The sequence below is a fragment of the Gopherus evgoodei genome, chromosome 3 (genome assembly GCF_007399415.2).
Source record: "Gopherus evgoodei ecotype Sinaloan lineage chromosome 3, rGopEvg1_v1.p, whole genome shotgun sequence".
Taxonomy (NCBI): Eukaryota; Metazoa; Chordata; order Testudines; family Testudinidae; genus Gopherus; species Gopherus evgoodei.
In genome coordinates, this window is record NC_044324.1 from 188,927,762 (window position 1) to 188,945,507 (window position 17,746).

At 42.9% G+C, this 17,746-nt stretch overlaps 1 protein-coding gene across 2 annotated transcripts in view; it reads left to right on the forward strand.

Annotated features, from left to right (window-relative positions):
- PRKCE (protein kinase C epsilon) overlaps positions 1 to 17,746 on the forward strand; it is a 495,965-nt gene that overhangs the window by 307,183 nt on the left and 171,036 nt on the right. For both annotated transcript variants that reach the window (XM_030557687.1, XM_030557688.1), the window contains exons 3-6: positions 7,450 to 7,609; positions 10,934 to 10,968; positions 14,009 to 14,094; positions 16,617 to 16,749. In XM_030557687.1, the coding sequence (XP_030413547.1) occupies positions 7,450 to 7,609; positions 10,934 to 10,968; positions 14,009 to 14,094; positions 16,617 to 16,749 (414 nt within the window). The remainder of the gene's footprint in view (positions 1 to 7,449; positions 7,610 to 10,933; positions 10,969 to 14,008; positions 14,095 to 16,616; positions 16,750 to 17,746) is intronic.

Genomic DNA, 17,746 nt, shown 5'->3' on the forward strand with positions numbered 1-17,746 from the left:
GTTGTACCTTGTAAAGTGATTGTAGCCTTAGCCACAAGAAGATAATAAATTGAGGACACCAAGGGGCAGAGGAGTCAAGACTGTACTATAGATCAAATGCTACATCATGAATGATGAACTATATACAATCAGAATATCTAGTTTCTTACTTGCAAGTAGATTTTTTTTGTGAAACATTGAAAGATTAATACTGTTGCAGGCTTTGTGCCTTCTCCAAGTCTTCAGAATAGGGTAGTGTGCAGGTGTGACTAAGGGACCAATGGCAGCATGACTCCTGAAGAATAGACTGCATTACGTAGTGCAACATTTCATATCCAAAAATTTGGTTTCCTGCCATTTCTCCAAGGCATTGAGTAGCACAGAGGGACTGCTACAAAAATTGCCCGAATCCTGGGATTTCGGAATGATTGATCCAACCCCTTTTCCTCTGCATGAAGGATGCTAATTAGCCTAGATTGAAGGGATCGTTTTGGGGGAACTGAGATGCTTGTCTTTTGGGAACAGAAAGAGACCGCTAAAATTTCATATAGGCCAGCCAACAGATGCTTGTGTCTTGTTAAAATGAACTCTCATTTCTGAAGATGAAATGTTTGCAGGATGTTAATATGTAATGAAGAGTAGGCTTCTTTGATGTTTAAAACACAACTAAAATTGCTGTGCTATGGACATGTCTATTAGCAAATCCTGTAATATGCTGATCCAGATGTATGAATGGATAGTCTGTCTCCTTTAAAAAGTATCTTTATGGGAACTAATTATTGCCCCCCCACGCGCACACACACACTCTCTCTCTTACTTATTTTCAAGTTTCTAAACCTCTTTTGTTTTCAAAACAAACTGATTGATAAAGGGCTAGTAATATGTGAAAACGGTTTCAAACTGTTTCACTGCATAGAAGTCAGTGTTTGGTACTGCAGGCAGAATCAGAAGGCGGGGGAGAATGGGGAAGAAAATTGTCAGCATGTGACCTCCAGAAGAAGGAAGAGGAGAACCCATGTACCACCTCATGCACATAGAGGTAAGCAGGGCCGGCTTTATGAATGGTGGGGCCCGATTTGAATAACCGATGATGGTCCGGGGCTTCGGTAGCACTTCGGCGGTGAAGGGTCCACTTCGGGTCTTCCGCGGTGCTGAAGGAGCCCGCTCCCACCGAAATGCTGCCAAAGCTCTGGAGTGGACCCCCCCCACCACTAACATGCTGCTGAAGACTTGGAGTGGACCCCCCTCTCGCCACCAGGTGAGTAAAAAATAAAACTAAAAATGTAGAAGATGCCTAAGATACGGGGCCCTCTTAGGCACGGGGCCCAGTTCCAGGGAATCGGGGGAATCGCCTTAAAGCCGGCCCTGGAGGTAAGACACCATTTTCAGGTTCTCTGCAAAAGTACTATGGTGAAAAATGGTTTGGAAGAGTCATCTGAGGGAAGGGATCAGAAGGCAACCCCATCGACCAGAAGGCATGGGGGATGCACTGTCCTAGGGATGGGGGTTCCACGACCACCACTCCCAAGAGGAGATGGGTAGTGGTGTTCGTGGATTCCCTCCTAAGGAAGATGGAATCATCCATTTGCCGCCCAGACTGGGAAACTCAAGAAGTGTGCTGCTTGCCTAGAGCTAGAATTCAGGATGTGACTGAGTGTCTGCTGAGACTGATCAAGCTCTCGGACTGCTACCCCTTCCTATTTCTCAATGTGAGCACCAGTGATACTGCCAAGAATGACCCTGAGCAGGTCACTGCAGACTACATCTGGACAGAAGGATAAAGGAGTTTGAGGCACAAGTCCTGTCTCGTCCATCCTCCCCATTGAAGGAAAAGGTCCAGGTAGAGACCACCAAATTGTGGAGGTAAATGCTTGGTTGTGCAGGTGGTGTCAGAAAGAGGCCTTTGGATTCTTCAACCAGGGGATGTTGTTCCAGGAAGAAGGATTGCTAGGAAGAGATGGGATCCACCTAACGAAGAGAGGGAAGAGCATCTTCACAGGCAGGCTTGCTAACCTAGTGAGGAGGGCTTTAAAATAGGTTCACCAGGGGATGGAGACCTAAGCACTGAAGTAAATGGGGAAGTGGGATGCTGGGAGGAAACGCAAGAGGAAGGTGCAAGTGGTCGGGGTGGGGTGGGGGGCTCCTGATTCATACTGAGAAAGCAGGGCAGTCAGCTAGTTATCTTAGGTGCCCGTACACAAATGCAAGAAGCCTGGGAAACAACCAGGAAGAACTGGAAGTCCTGACACAGTCAAGGAACTATGATGTGATTGGAATAACAGAGACTTGGTGGGGTAATTCATATGACTGGAGCACTGTCGTGGATGGATATAAACTGTTCAGGAAGGACAGATGGGGGGTGAAAGGTGGAGGAGTTTGTAAGGGATGTATATAAGAGAGCAGTATGACTGTTCAGAGCTCCAGTATGAATCCGGAGAAAAGTCTGTTGAGAGTCTTTGGGTTAAGTTTAGATGTGAGAGCAACAAGGGTGATGTGATGGGCATCTGCTTTAGACCATCAGACCAGGAGGATGAAGTAAACGAGGCTTTCTTTGGACAACTAATAGAAATTTCCAGATCACAGGCCTTGGTTCTCATTGGGGTCTTGAATCACCCTGACATCTGTTGGCAGAGCAATACAACAGTGCACAGACAACATAGGAAGTTTTTGGAAAGTGCTAGGGACAACTTCCTGGTGCAAGAGCTGGACAAACCAACTAGGGGCTGTGCTCCTCTTGACGTGCTGTTCACAAACGGGGAAGAATTGTTAGGGGGAGTAGAAATGGGTGGCAACCTGGGCAGCAGCGACCATGAGATAATCGAGTTCAGGATCCTGAGAAAAGGAAGAAAGAAGATCAGCAGAATATGGACCCTGGACTTCAGAAAGGGAACTGATGGGCAGGACCTGGGGATTACAGTGAACAAGAAGCTGGATATGAGTCAACAGTGTGCCCTTGTTGCCAATAAAACTAACGGCATTTTGGGCTGCATTAGTAGGAACATCGCCAGCAGATTAAGGGAAGTGATTATTCCCCTCTATTCGGCACTGGTGAGGCCACATCTGGAGTACTGCATCCAGTTTTGGGCCCCCCACTACAGAAAGGAAGTGGACAAATTGAAGAGAGTCCAGTGGAGGACAACGAAAATGATTAGAGGGCTGGGGCACATGATTTATGAGGAGAGGCAGAGGGAACTGGGCTTATTTAGTCTGCAGAAGAGAAGAGTGAGGGGGGATTTGATAGCAGACTTCAACTACTGGAAGGGAGGTTCCAAAGAGGATGGAGCTGGCTGTTCTCATTGGTGGCAGATGACAGAACAAGGAGTAATAGTCTCAAGTTGCAGTGGGGGAAGTCTAGGTTGGATATTAGGAAAAACTATTTCACTAGGAGATGGTGAAGCACTGTAATGGGTTACATCGGGAGGTGGTGGAATCTCCATTCTTAGAGGTTTTTAAGGCCCAGCTTGACAAAGCCCTGGCTGGGATCATTTAGTTGGAGCTGGTCCTGCCTTGAGCAGGAGTTGGACTAGATGACCTCCTGAGGTCTCTCCCAACCCTAATCTTCTATGATTCTAAGTAAGTTGTTTTCACATTTACAGCTTTTAGTAGTAATAACGACTTCTGAGCAATTGGTTAAAAAATGAAGTCTAAAATGGACCGCATTTGTTCTCTGATTTTTTTTCATTCCTTTTGTACAATTGTTTTCATAACATAGCCTGGAGCAAAACCCATATTTTTTAAAAAAGTGGACAGAAATATATGATAGACCAAAGTATGTGTCCTTCTTCAGCATGATATTAAAAGACATCGTGCTGAAACTGAAGGAAAGTTAAGTATCAAGTACTTTGCACTTGAAATATTGTTTGACACTAGACTATGACTCTGTAGTCTGATTCATACGCATTCCTATAATGCTGACTGCTCATGGCAACTAACAATGAAGTCTGGGTCATCAGTGCTCAGTTTGGGCTAGATCCACAAAGAGACTTAAGTGTTGCAGTGCTCAGTGTTGTGACAACTTTTAGGTGCCCTGGAATCCTAAGCCCCAAGTTAGGTGCTCAGGCAGACGCAATCTGTAGGTGGGGCAGGCTGATCATGTGCCCCCTCAGATTTCTTCCTTCCATTTAGCAACAGCTTCTATTCAGAGGTTTTCAAACAGTGAGACACGGAGGAACGTTTGGCGAGGAGGTGAGTGACAACTCCAGGTGGCTCTGGCCTCAACGTCAAGCCTTGCTCGTCAGCTTATCCCCAGTCTGGCAACCTCTGAGCTCCAAGAACTGTGCTCTCCTCTTGTTCTTAGTGGCAAATGCTGTCACTTGCTATGTGGAGCCCCCCCCAGCTGCTCCAGCCTCTGCCTGCCTTGCCTCGCAGGGAGAGGGGAAGCACTTGCTGGCAGGGGCCGACAGCACATGCACAGAAAGGTCACCCAGAGGCACATAGTGGGTTTTTGCAAAATCAGTGCTCTCCTAAATTTGGTCACAGTTTCTCCGTTTGATGCAGCACGTGGTTGGCACTGAGGCGGGGTTTGAGATGCGGCATGTGAGCCGCCATGGGGCCAGCGGGGAGCGGAGACATCAGGGGGAGAAGAGGTGGGGGAGAGAGCACGGGGCCTCGCTGAACTCTAGTTTTCCTAGAGAGTAAGGGGGAGGCTAGGGCAAATAGGTAGGAATATGCCTGCCCCACCTGTAGAGTCAACACATGGGGTGATCATGTGCCCCCCCCCCCTCCCATCACCAATTCCTTGTCACCTCTTTGCTCAGGCTCCATGTGCAATGGATGGGGAGAGTTAGGCACCTAAGAATGGGATTCACAGAAGCCAGCAAACTAAGGGGGGAGCTGCCTAAGCTTGTGATTAGTGAAATGCAGAAGAGGGGGATTGGGGTCTGCTTAAAACTATTTAGGTGCTTAACTCTGGGCTGGGAAGGGAAGCACCTCTATTTGCTTGGGACTAATAGCTGTGAACCCTCTCCTGGAGTTAGGGGCCTAAGTCAGGTCATCCCTTTATCATTAAAAAAATAGACCCACACTCCTTATTATAGCCAGTGGCTCAGGGTGTTCACTTGAGGTATGACAGACCTGTTTTCAAATCCTTGCTCTGCCTGATTGGGAGCAGAGACTTGAAGTTGGGCCTTCCATATCCTAGGTAAATACCTTGACCATCAGGTGACTGAGAGACCCCCCACTCCATAATACCCAATTTCTCCTGTTGACACTGTTTCACTTAATTACATATTCATTGGACCAGGGATTTGAACCCGACTCTTACATGTCCTGGGAGAGTGCCCTAACCAGTGGTCTGTAGAGTCTGTCTCGCTCTGACCCAATGAGTATTTAATGTATTTATGCAGAGTTTCAGCAGGAGAGATTAAGAGATCCCTTCCCCAGTATACACAATAGCCTACAGATTAGGGCACTTTCCCTGAAGGTGGAAGTCCTCCTGGATTCAAGGCCGGGTTCCAAACCAGGCAGTGTGGGGTTTCAAACCTGGCTCTTGGACATCCCAGGTGAGTGCCTTAATCTTTGGGCTACTGGGTAATCAGGATGCACCTGCCAGCCACAAAAATTCTGGGCCTGCTCTCCCTTGGCTGTCCTTTGTGCGGGTTAGGAGTGCTCAGAGCATATCTACTGGATCAGGCCCCACAGGCAAGTTAGGCAGGGGAATGCCTAGTTTGAGAATCCAGCAGAGGCTTAGGCATGAGCTAGGATGTCGAGTGGCTGGGTGGTGTCAGGACTTTGGTTGGTTTTGTGCATGCCCACTGGTGGAAGATTAGGTGCCTAGGGAATTTAGGCACCATCAGGATTAGACAGCAGCTGAGCAGAAGTTGAGGATCTTAGACCCCTAACGGGGCAGTAAGGCACCTAAATCCGTTTTTGGATAAACTTCTTGTGTCTATCTGGGCATCTGAAAGAACTGAGTGGTAACCAGTTTTGTAGACTGCAGAAGTGCTATTGGTTTAATTTAGCTAAAGGCTTTTTTTAGATCTAAGTTTAGTAGAGAAGGCCCTCTTGAGAATTCATCACCATTGAAAGAAGTAAAAGTGGTTTATGTTGTGTGTGGAAACAAAGATATTGTCCTGCAGATACCAAGGTGAGGAGTGCTTTAAAAGTACCTTAATCAGACCCAGTGAGTATAGACAGAAAGAGATTTCTAGTCCTTGGGCTCTCTGCTGAGTGTGTCAATAGGGGTGCTAATTAGCATGGATTGAAGGAGTGGTTTCGAGGGACATGGATATTTATCTACTGGGAACATAAATAGTTTTTCTACTGTTACTTGAAGTGTCTTTGCTGATCTTCCAGTCTTCTACCTTCAACAGGAATGATGAGGGGTGGATCAAGTAATGGTCAGAAACCCTGCAAATTCCACAGCAAAACTCTGCCTAAAGTGTGGCTCATTAGGTCCACTTCTGAATGCTGGGCTTGATTGTTGTGAGGAAAGATATAAATGCGCACATGTCCATTAAAATTAATGTGATATCATTTATTTAAGTCACCGGCTGTATCCTAATCTTTACAATAAATAATGGGACATCACATCACAGGTATTCTTTGCTGCTAATTCATCCAGAACAGTTGCCTGCCAGATACGGAAACTTCTGGAGGAGACACAGGGCTATGTTTTCAAAACAGTGTATAGAAGGATTATTTATTTGTTCATGAGAATTGTGCATAAACCTCCAATCCAACTCTGAAAAACAGCCCCTGGTGTCCTGAAGGGTCTTTCTAAGCGTTATGAGTCTGAAGCCATAATTTAAACTTTCATCTCCCCCATCCGCGAAAGCTCCCACTTTCTTGCAATTGTACAAACACCAGTTAATGAGACTACCTCCCTTTCCTCAAGTATATATACAACTAATAAGAATAACATTATTGTTAGAGGAGAGCTAGAACCACAAAGTTCAGGTCCTAATTGGAACTTCCCCAAAGTTCCAGGTGTTTGCATATGGAGTTTTTGTCCTGCCTGTTTCAGAGAAAAAGACCATCTGGGACAATTTTGTTCTGCATTTAAGCTCTCCCAAAGTTTAGGGTATTCAGCAGCACCCTCTGTTCTTACTGAAGGCAGTGGGATTTGAGATCTCTGAGGACTTTGGAGAATTGCAGTGTTTATTGTTTAAGTAGCTGCAGTGTGCTTGGAGCTATACAAAATTCAGAAGAAGACTTCATCCCTGCCCAATGGAGTTTACAGCAAAAGGGTTAGACTATAAGACTTGCTTAAAACCTCAGCTCCCATTGACATCAGTAAGAGGTGTATCCCATTAACGTTAGGCCTTAAATGAAAAAAATAAACATAACTCTGCTTTGCCTGTGGTCGAGCCTGTACCAAGTTTTGTGGAAGCGAGTTTCCTTACACTGCTAGATACATGGGGCTTGTTTAAGACTTCGATTTTGATTTTTTTCCTTGCATGTCTGGTTCTCAGAATGTGTGTGTCTGGGATGATTTTATGCTTATCGTTTTCCCCTGCTTTTTCTTTTCAGCACCTAAAGACAATGAAGAACGTGTGTTCAGAGAGCGGATGCGTCCCAGAAAACGGCAGGGTGCTGTGCGACGCAGAGTCCATCAAGTCAATGGACACAAGTTTATGGCCACCTACCTTAGACAACCAACATATTGTTCACACTGCCGAGACTTTATATGGTATAACCAACATTTGGCTTTGTTGTTGTTGTTGCAAATGTCATGCTGTTTTGGATTGAACTGTTGAGGTTCCATTGTGTCTTGCCGCAGTCCGAAAGGAGTAGAGCGTGTCACGTGTCACAGGTCAGGGGAACGCCACCTTTATGACCCCTCCATGGTCCAGAAAGGGCACCCACTCTAAGCTCCCAGGTCCTTAGCCGTCACCTCTCTCTCGAATGGAGACCCTCGTCTCTCTTCCTACTGCCCAGGGTTTTTCCAGGCTGCACAGTTCCCTGCCTACATTGTGTTATTCTAAGGAAGACAGACTGCTTAACTAGGCCAGCGTATGCACTTCACATACTCTGTGAAAGATGTAAACTGTGTAATTGCCACAGTTCCAAGTTACCACACAGAATCCAGTTTGTACTAGTATGTGTGAGCCTGTCCAGGTGGTGATACCTCACTGGAAGTGTTACAAGCTGAATGAATTTGCCTAATAGCTCCCTTCTCCCCCCACTCCCACTTCCCCCCGCACTGTTCTTAGTTCCTGGAGGGCTGTGGTCACCCTCCCCAATGGGCCTGCAATGACACATAAACTTAACACAGTGAGATCGCCCAAAGATATTGCAGGAAATTGCCTTATCTGTCACAAAGCGATACAGCAGTTCAATTCGTTTCCTCTTCAATTTCATTCATCATCAGCTTTTGCAAACAATAACTGAAACCTGTCAAAAACTTCCATTATGATTGATAAAATTTGGGATTTTCTTTAGATTACAGAGCTCAGTCCTGTCTGGCCTAATAGCTAAAATGGATCTGATTCCTGTAACTCACTACTGTACTGGCTAGCCTAAATCTCATATTTCACAACTAAAAGCAACAAAGAATCCTGTGGCACCTTATAGACTAACAGACGTTTTGGAGCATGAGCTTTCGTGGGTGAATACCCACTTCCTCAGATGCATGTAGTGGAAATTTCCAGGGGCAGGTATATATATGCAGGCAAGCTAGAGATAATGAGGTAGTTCAGTCAGGGAGGATGAGGCCCTGTTCTAGCAGTTGAGGTGTGAAAACCAAGGGAGGAGAAACTGGTTTTGTAATTGGCAAGCCATTCACAGTCTTTGTTTAATCCTGAGCTAATGATGTCAAATTTGCAGATGAACTGAAGCTCAGCAGTTTCTCTTTGAAGTCTGGTCCTGAAGTTTTTTTGCTGCAGGATGGCCACTTTAAGGTCTGCTATAGTGTGGCCAGGGACACACTATATATATATTTCACAACTGTAAGTGTCACTGCAGAGCTAGACTTCACAAGAGCAAAGAGAGCATAGAGTTGTGGTATGACTTGTTAAAAAATTTAAAGAAATAATTTTTTCAGTTAATAATCACCACTTAAAGCAGTCTGAGCTAGATTCTGATCTTAGTTACTTGGGCAGAAATCCAGAGTAACTTCAATGAAGTCAGTGGAATCACTGTGAAACTGAATTTGGCTGTGTGCCTTCCTAACCCCTCCCTCTTTGGTGGTCATCCTGAATGCCTTCTGTATGAGGAGGAAGTACTCATGGCCAATTTTTTTCCTGAACCTTTAAAAAGCTTCAGTTTTGATGACGAAACCCCCTAGAAAATAGATATTTTGGATGTGAGCCCAGAGTGTTTCAGGATCTAAAATATCAGCTGGCATGCAGAAACCACCCAGAATAAGGATTCTAGAAAAGGGGATTGTCACCTCATCCAAGAGGAAAATCCTACCTCCATTTAAGTCATTGGGAACATTGCCATTGATTTCAGTGGAACCAGAATATCCTATCAGACTATCAAATATCTTTACTCTGCTTCTTCATTTCTGAGCTACTTCCTTCCAGCAGTGACTATAACAAACAGCCTTTGAGAGAAAAACCTTGTTGCTTTCATGAACTTTATCTGAGCATATTGTTAGTACCCTTTAGTAGATCAGCAAGGTTTTTTCCTACTCCATTGGACTGAAGAAGGCCAAAATTTTCAAACCTGTGTCCAATTTTGTTTTAAAACGAGTGCCCAAAGTTAGGCTCCTAAATACATATTTAGACACCTAGATGAAAGAGGTTTGATTTTCAAAGATGCAGAGCAATGCAGCTCTCAATGACTTCAATGAAAATCAGGCCACTGCTATGTAGGTGCCTGAAAGTAGACTTATGAGCCTAATATTAAGAATATAATTTTTGGCTAGGATGCCTGAAGTTAAGCTCCTAAATTCATATTTAGGCAAAAGTGGCCTTATTTTTAGAAGCACTGAGCACTCACATGTCCCAGTGAAGTTGATGCCGGTGCACAGCACATTTGACAATCAGGCCACTTTTATAAGGTTACTTTAGGTTCCCACATTTGTAAATGTCCTTTCCAGCCTAAAATGCATGTCTGAATTAATAAAGATCATAACATAATGCTAAGTCAAGAGCTCCACTTCAAAAATGATTTATTGTATGAATTACAGGTATACACAGATGTGTGTTACTTTACAAAGAAAAGGCATGGGGACAGATTTGGCTTTCAGCTACTCCAGTGTAAATCCAGAGTGATTGCACTGACTTCAGTAGAGCTATGCCAGATTTACTCTAGGGTAGCAAGAAGCAGAATCTGGTTCAAAATTCCTATTCTAAAGAGTTTATAAGGAGAGGCCAGATCCTGAAGCCTTTCACATGTGCATAATCACAGTGAAGTCACATACTTTCAAGTCGTTTGGACTCATGTAAGAAGGGACAGCAGGATTGGGCACTAGGCTAGAGAAGGTTTGACATGGTTTGGGGAGGAATTACAACAGGCAAAAGGTGCACAAAGGGCATTCCACATTCTGACATCCTGAGGTTTTCTTGTTTTCACACTGTACACATCATGAGTTTCGGTTTAAATAAGTCTAATTATGCCAAAAATAGTTGCAGAATAAATGCAGCATTATAAAACACGGACAACATATACATTTTGTATACAGTGTCAATTCTGGGCATGGAAAGAGAAATTCTAATTAAGCAACAGTTCAGAAACAAAAGAGAAATATCAGCAAAAGCAAGTTTCAGTTTATTAGGACTTCATCTGTTTAGTAGACAGAGAACTGTCCATGAGTAAGTAGGAATGCATTAAGTACATGATCCAGATGGTGCCTTCACACCCCAGGTAATGTGAGGTACCTTTCTCCCATATTAAGAGGATGATATGAAAACTAGTCAATGATGAAGCGTGCAGGCTGCGGGTTACAGGAAAATGTTCTAGTGAATCATGAACCTGGCCAATAGGAGAAGAAAACATCATAGTGTGACTTTTTTGATCTATGTATTTTACATTTTCTAAAATACTTTATGTATGTTCTTATCTACAGGGGTGTAATAGGAAAACAGGGATACCAATGTCAAGGTAAGAGAAAATCTACAGAGAGAAACTAGAATAGATACTAATATATTATAGCTGTTATGTATAAATAAGCAGGGTTATGCACTACTCATCAGACATAGTGTGTATGTATATAAGAGCAGGGTTGGAGCACAGGACTATGAATCAGAATATGTAGGTTTTATAACAAAATCAGTTACTGACTTGTGACTGAGAGCAAGTCTCTTAGATATATTTTCAAAAGTGTCCATTAACTAGAGGTGGTTCAGTTGAAGTGACTAGGAACAGCGTATACTTAGCATCTCTGAAAACCAGACCTGTCACGCTGGCATCTGAAATTAGTGGATGTTGCAGCCCTGGTAAAGCTCCCCCTGTTGGACACTGAGCAGGCTGCAGTGTTTGGATCCTTCCCACTGGGCCTATGTGCTTTTAAGCTGTCCTGAGTCTGGGTAGGACTCATCTACCATCTCTTTCTTTGGTATCCTTGGTATTGACTAAGTTGAACCTCATGGCCCAGCTGTCCAAGCTCCCAGGCCCAGTGCTGACCAGTGTTTAAGCACGCTCTTTCCCAGAGCTCCAACCTTGTGAACACTCTGATTTGCTGTTTATGTCTCCATAGTATGTGATAGTTGAAGTACATAAAACATAGACTTTGTAAGGTTTCTAATATAATTACTCTTGATTTTAGATAACACAAGAAATATACAGAGTTAGACCAAACAATAAAATACTTGTACCCTATTTCCTCACCACTCTTGAGCATTCTTTGGGCTTAGGTCAGAATCTTTTAAGGCTTCCAGGATCCTTCCCCTTCCCCTGCCTTCCTGCATGTGGCTTCTCCTCTGGAATATGGAATTTCTCTCTCTCTCTATCTCTAAAGTGGTTGGTGAGAGACCCTTTCTTTTACAACCTCCAGTCCATTTTGTCATGTCATCCCCTGATCAGCCTTATCAGGTGACCCATTCCTTAATTACCTCCTCATTGCTTGGAGTTCAGACTTGAAAAATCGGTTTGCCCTAGGAAGCAGCCCTCTCTTTCTCCAAAGGTGCAGCATTTGAATGGATGATTGGTAAGGTGTAACAACCTTCCATTGTTAGCTCTGTGCCAGGTGCATAAATTTCTCCTGTCACCTCCTGTGGGTTTTAACTCAGTATGGAGGCAAAATACATCAGGAAAGACAAACAATCCCCATATTCAAAATGGAGATTGCAGTCTGACACAGATACACATAGAGATTCCCCAATAGCAAGCAGAATTCAAAAGCTGTACATGGACAGATTTCCCATTTTGTCACAGCGGACACTTCTGGAAATGTTGACATCTCTGCTTCTCACTTTTTTGCTCTTGAAAAGGTGGAAGTTTTATCCCATGTTAAGCATTTGTGAACCTTGGATGAGAGGTGCTAATGGCAAAATACTGTAATTAATTAGATTAGATAATTATAGATGTCACCGGTAGCAAATGTTCTAGTTAAGGCTGAGTAAGTGTTTCCATTTTTGCCTCTAATTTCCGATGCTCATAACTTTTCAAAACAGTCACGTTGGGGGGATGAAATTTTTCCTCCTTTGATCTCTGCCAAAGATTATATTTTTGGAAAGTTTTTGCAAGATGCATTGTTATTTTTCAGTTATGAGAGAGTTGAAAATATTAGTTTTTCTCATCATAACAAAAACGTTAAGAGACGTTTTTACATAAGAAAATAAGAATTGCTATAATGGAATACACCAGTAGTCTATCTAGTTCAGTGTCTTCTTATCAAAAGTAGCCAGTCTTTCTTTCATGGAGGACAATTTTTCATCATCTTGAGAACAATGGATTGATAACCTTATAATTGTTATCTCATCTGCTGTATCTGCAGATGTTAGTCTACTGTCTGTTTGGTTTTTTTTCAAATGTAATTGACACTGGATATTGACAAAGTACTTTTGCCTGCAGAAACAATGGGAAATGTTCATTTATTATTAGTAGTAACAATAATAAATAAATAAATAACTTCACTTCTTCCTTTTTCTGGTGTTACAGTGAATCCCATGTGCCTTTGTGTTTCTTTAAGCCTGAAAGCTCTTTAGGCAGGGGCTGTGTTTATCTTCATGTCTTATATAGTGCTGATCCCATTGACTGTACTAAACAAGTAATGAGTGTTTTATATAAGCTGCTATCCAGTGACGGAACTAAGATGTGGATGAGAGTTTTAAAGATGGTTTGTAATTTTGGGTGCCTTGGATTTTGGTTGCCCATTCTGAGAATCCCTTAAAGGGGCCTGATCATCAGAAAGTGCAAAGAATACACCTTCTGAAAGTCAGGACCCTTTCATGTGTTTTAAATTGTACACCCAAAATCACAAGTCACTTTGGCCCAGAGCCTCAAAGATATTTAGGGTCCCTAAGTGACACTGATGGAAGCCTAAATACCTTTGTGGATCCAGAAGTGACAAGACCGGTGATGTAATATCTTTTATTGGACCAAGTGCTGTTGGTGAAAGAGACAAGCTTTCAACCTACACTGAGATCTTCTTCAAGTCAACCCAGATCTGCAAAAGAACTCTATATAGTTCAAAAGCTTGTCTCTTTCACCAATAGACATAGACGCGGGAACTATGGGTGTGGGGAGTGCTGCACCACCCACTGGCTCCCCACTTGCACCCCATCATGCCCGGGGTCCTGGCTGTCTCCCCAGGCTGCTGGCCCTGCGCACCCGCGGTCCCGGCTGCCACCCCGCACCCAGGGCTTTGTTTCTGGCCTGAGCTGGGCGTGGAATGGGTGGTGGACAGGGGTAAGAGGGCTGGCTTTCAGTGCGCCCACTACTAAAATTTTTCCAGCGGCAGTACCAACAGAATTGGGTCCAGTAAAAGATATTATCTCACTCACCCTGTGTCTCTCAAATACTGGGACCAACATGACTACAACAATGCTTCCAACAATAATTTGAGGATCTGGGCCTTTTTAGCCTATGTCTTTCATATCCCAGGGGAAGGGACCCAGTGTCTTAGCCTTTTGCCTTCAAGCTTTTACTTTTAAAATTGTCTTCATGAAAACTCATTCTTTCATCCCCTTTCTGTTTACAGTTTGCACCTGTGTAGTCCACAAGAGATGCCATGAGCTTATAATAACTAAGTGTGCTGGTTTAAAGAAACAGGAAACTCATGACGAGGTAAATATTTATAAAATAAATCCTCTAGATAAGAAAGAAATCTTTTTATCTATTCATGTCACTACCGCCTCCTCCATTTCATCAACAAAAAGTTATGGAGTTTGTTTGCACCCTTCCGGTTTCCACATAGTATAACATTTACTCTTGAATGACAAATCACCATAACAGCTCCATTTACTTGGGAATAATTGTAAAGTAGTCTGTTCCTGGCTAGCAAGTGTTAGACAAAATCAAAATTCTCTGACATCTCAAAGCTCTTTTTTGTTTCTATCCTGCTTCCATTGAAGTTAATGGAAGTTCTGCCATTGAATGCAGTGGGAGGAGGTTCAGACCCTTTTTCTCCCAACTGCATTTAAAGTGGGTGATTCATTAGCTATCAGTAGTATAAAATCTCTGCCTGTGTATCATATATTAACATAAAAGAGTACCCAGAGGTGACATAAATTATTTACAGAGGGCTTACTCTTAACTGCATGTCGGGCTTCCAAATGTGGAAGAAAAGCAAAACATGTAATATTCTGCATTGAATAATGCCCATAGTTATAAAATAAAACAGAAGAGGTTATACCCATTACTGTGTAGTTAACAGATTTTCTAAGAGTTATTTCACAGCTGTAGAGAAATGTTGTGCATAATATAAAAGGGATCTATCTATCTATCTATCTATCTATCTATCTATCTATCTATCTATCTATCTGTGTTACCAGATATTTAAGCAAATGATGTCTGCTGATAATGAAATAAACTGTCTTACTAAGCTTGGATATCATTATATTATTATTTATATCTACCAACAGTACTCACCACTACTCTAAATATAAAATAACACAGGACTTCCACTTCAAAGGATGTACATTTTTAAAGAAGACAAAAAGCTCACTCCAGACATGGACCCAGATCCTGAACTGTGGCTAATAAATACACAGCATGTTTTGTCTGCACTGACCAAAGATGAGTGTTTACAGTGAGATAACTAACATGTGATAGTTATCTTGCTGTGCAATCCTAAATGGAACCAATGGCCTTGTAGTGTGAATGTGAGGTAATTAGATGAGATCACCTAGTTTACCTTGCAGTGAAACTGCAGTGCCTTGTCTCCATTCTGTTTTTACAGAAGGACAGCTAATGTGCATGGATCATTCTGTGGTAAGACAAACCATTTTTGTCAATGAAGACATAGCCTGCAATTTGGGGAAATAGAGAGGGTGTGTGGAGGTGGTTTTAAACCACCTTTGTGCTTCTGCACTTATGAGCCGGGCCAGCCAGATATTCCTCCACCCCTCCACGTAACTTGGAGTAGCATAAAAGATGCTGTAAAGTATACTGTCTGCTAATGGCTGAGTTTGCAGGCCTGGCACTTATGGTTGGGGGAAACACTTCCCCCACCTTCAATTTATTATTTATTTTTACTTGTACACTAACTGAATTTTACTTGTACGCTAAGTGGATGTCACTGAGACAGCAGCTGCTGGCATTCTCGACGGCCATTTTTGCAGCGTGTTTCAGTTTAGAACAACACTTTAACCTCTGCAGTGAATATTCTGCCCCCTGTTCTGGGGAGCAGACATGCTTTCTCTCCAGAACATGATCTCTTTCATGGGTTATGACGTAGCCCTGCTGCACCAGTGTTCTGGCTAACAATGATTGTGAGCAGTGTCCACAAGGATATATGAATTCCTGAGCAGATTTAATTGGGCATAAACTTTTGTGGGTAAAAAACCCACTTCTTTTACCCATGAAAGCTTATGCCCAAATAAATCTGTTCGTCTTCCAGGTGCCACCAGACTCCTTGTTGTATTTGTGGATACAGACTAACACGGCTTCCCCTCTGATACTTGAGCAGATTTATGTTCCCAGGCTCCAGACTAGTGGAAGCTTAGATGCACTGCTGATATGGCTCTCATTGTTTAGAGGGGTGCTAGTCCACTGGAGAGAAGCCAGCAGTAATAGGAAAGAGGGAGAAAAAGCATTGAAATAAATTTTTTGCTAGGCAGTGGGCAACCTTAACTTTTCATTGATGATCTTCAGTCAGTAGCTAATGGTACTGTGGATTCCCTGTACACAGTACCCTGTTTTCTGTTCTTACTAATCCAAAGACCTGTGGAATATAAAAAAGCAAGTGGATTGTGACGTCTTTCATTTTTTCCTGTACTAGCACCTCCCATGCCTGCTCTCAAAACAATTGGGAGCGACTTCCTTGCCTTTCACACTGAGAGATCTCTGCTGATAGCTGTGCAGTTATTTCCAGGAATGCTTGGAACCAGACTGCAGTCTTTGCACCATCAATTATCTGTGATCTTTTGAACACCAAGAACAAAAATAAATAAATAAATAAATAAAAGGTGAAACACTCGGGGGGGAAATAAACCCATTTAAAGGGATGATTATACCAACATGTACCTATTTCATCTTGTTTCACCTCTGTACTTTTCAAAACATATCAGGGCCCTCATTCACATTGACATAAAGTGAATAATTAGAAACAAAGGGGATTTCAATATGCTGTGCTTCGCTTTTTTCAGCAAGTGGGTTCCCAGCGCTTCAGTGTCAACATGCCTCACAAGTTCAGCATTCATAATTACAAAGTGCCCACCTTCTGTGACCACTGTGGTTCATTGCTCTGGGGTCTTTTGAGACAAGGTTTACAATGCAAAGGTAAGGAGAACCACTTCTGCTTTAGAGATTTTCTATGTTTCTCAGCCAGTGCATTGGGTTGGGAAGTGCTTGCCTGCCATAACAGGAAAATATGTTAGTGTTGCCAAGTCATTCTGTTTTCTAGCAGGTACAGTTAATAGTAAAAAGCAAGTGGCAGCATAAGATAATAGGAATTGCCATCATGGATCAGAATCTAGTCCATTGTCTTGCCTCTGACAACATCTGGCACCAGATGCTTCAGAGGAAGGTGCAAGAAACCCTGCAGTAGATAGCTATGGAATATCCTTCCCATGGGGAATGTTTCTTCCAAATCTGATTAGTTAGAAGTTGACATATGCCCAGAAGCATGAAGGTTTGTATCCCTTCAATTTTTCTTGGGTATTTTTATTCCTGTAGGATGGAAGTTATACACTACTATTTTTTGCTTTCATATCTTCATGAAGGCTGAGCCTTACCTGTGCAAAGTCCATGCAGGACCAAACTTGAGTCCTAAGCCAAGAAAAAAGAAAGGAAAAAAAAAAGGTTTTGTATGTCTGACTGCACCATATTATGTGGAGGCTAGTCAGCTCCCTCCCATGGGAATTCTGAAAGAATGGGATTGTGTCCTTATCCAATATTTGGAACACAGGCGTTGGAATGTGCATTGATTTCCAATCCCAAGTCCAAGATAGATCATGCACCTGACATGAACTGGCTGCTCATCCTTAATCTCCTTGACACAGGCTGTTTTGTGATTTAGCGGGGAAGAGGGGGCCTCAAATCTCCTTAAGGGCTGCTAGATTGGATAACGTGAGGCTTCTTTTCTGCTGAAGGAAGGATGTACATTTCCATTTGGTAATGAGGCAGCCTTAAGGACTAGATTCCTCTGAGACAGACAGATAGTTGTTCTGAAAGGGGAAGTAAAGTTTGTCCAAATACTTCCAGGGTAATAGCATTTTGGGATCAATGGAGAATCAAACCATCTGTTGTGGCTTTTTAATGGACTATGGCTTGAAGC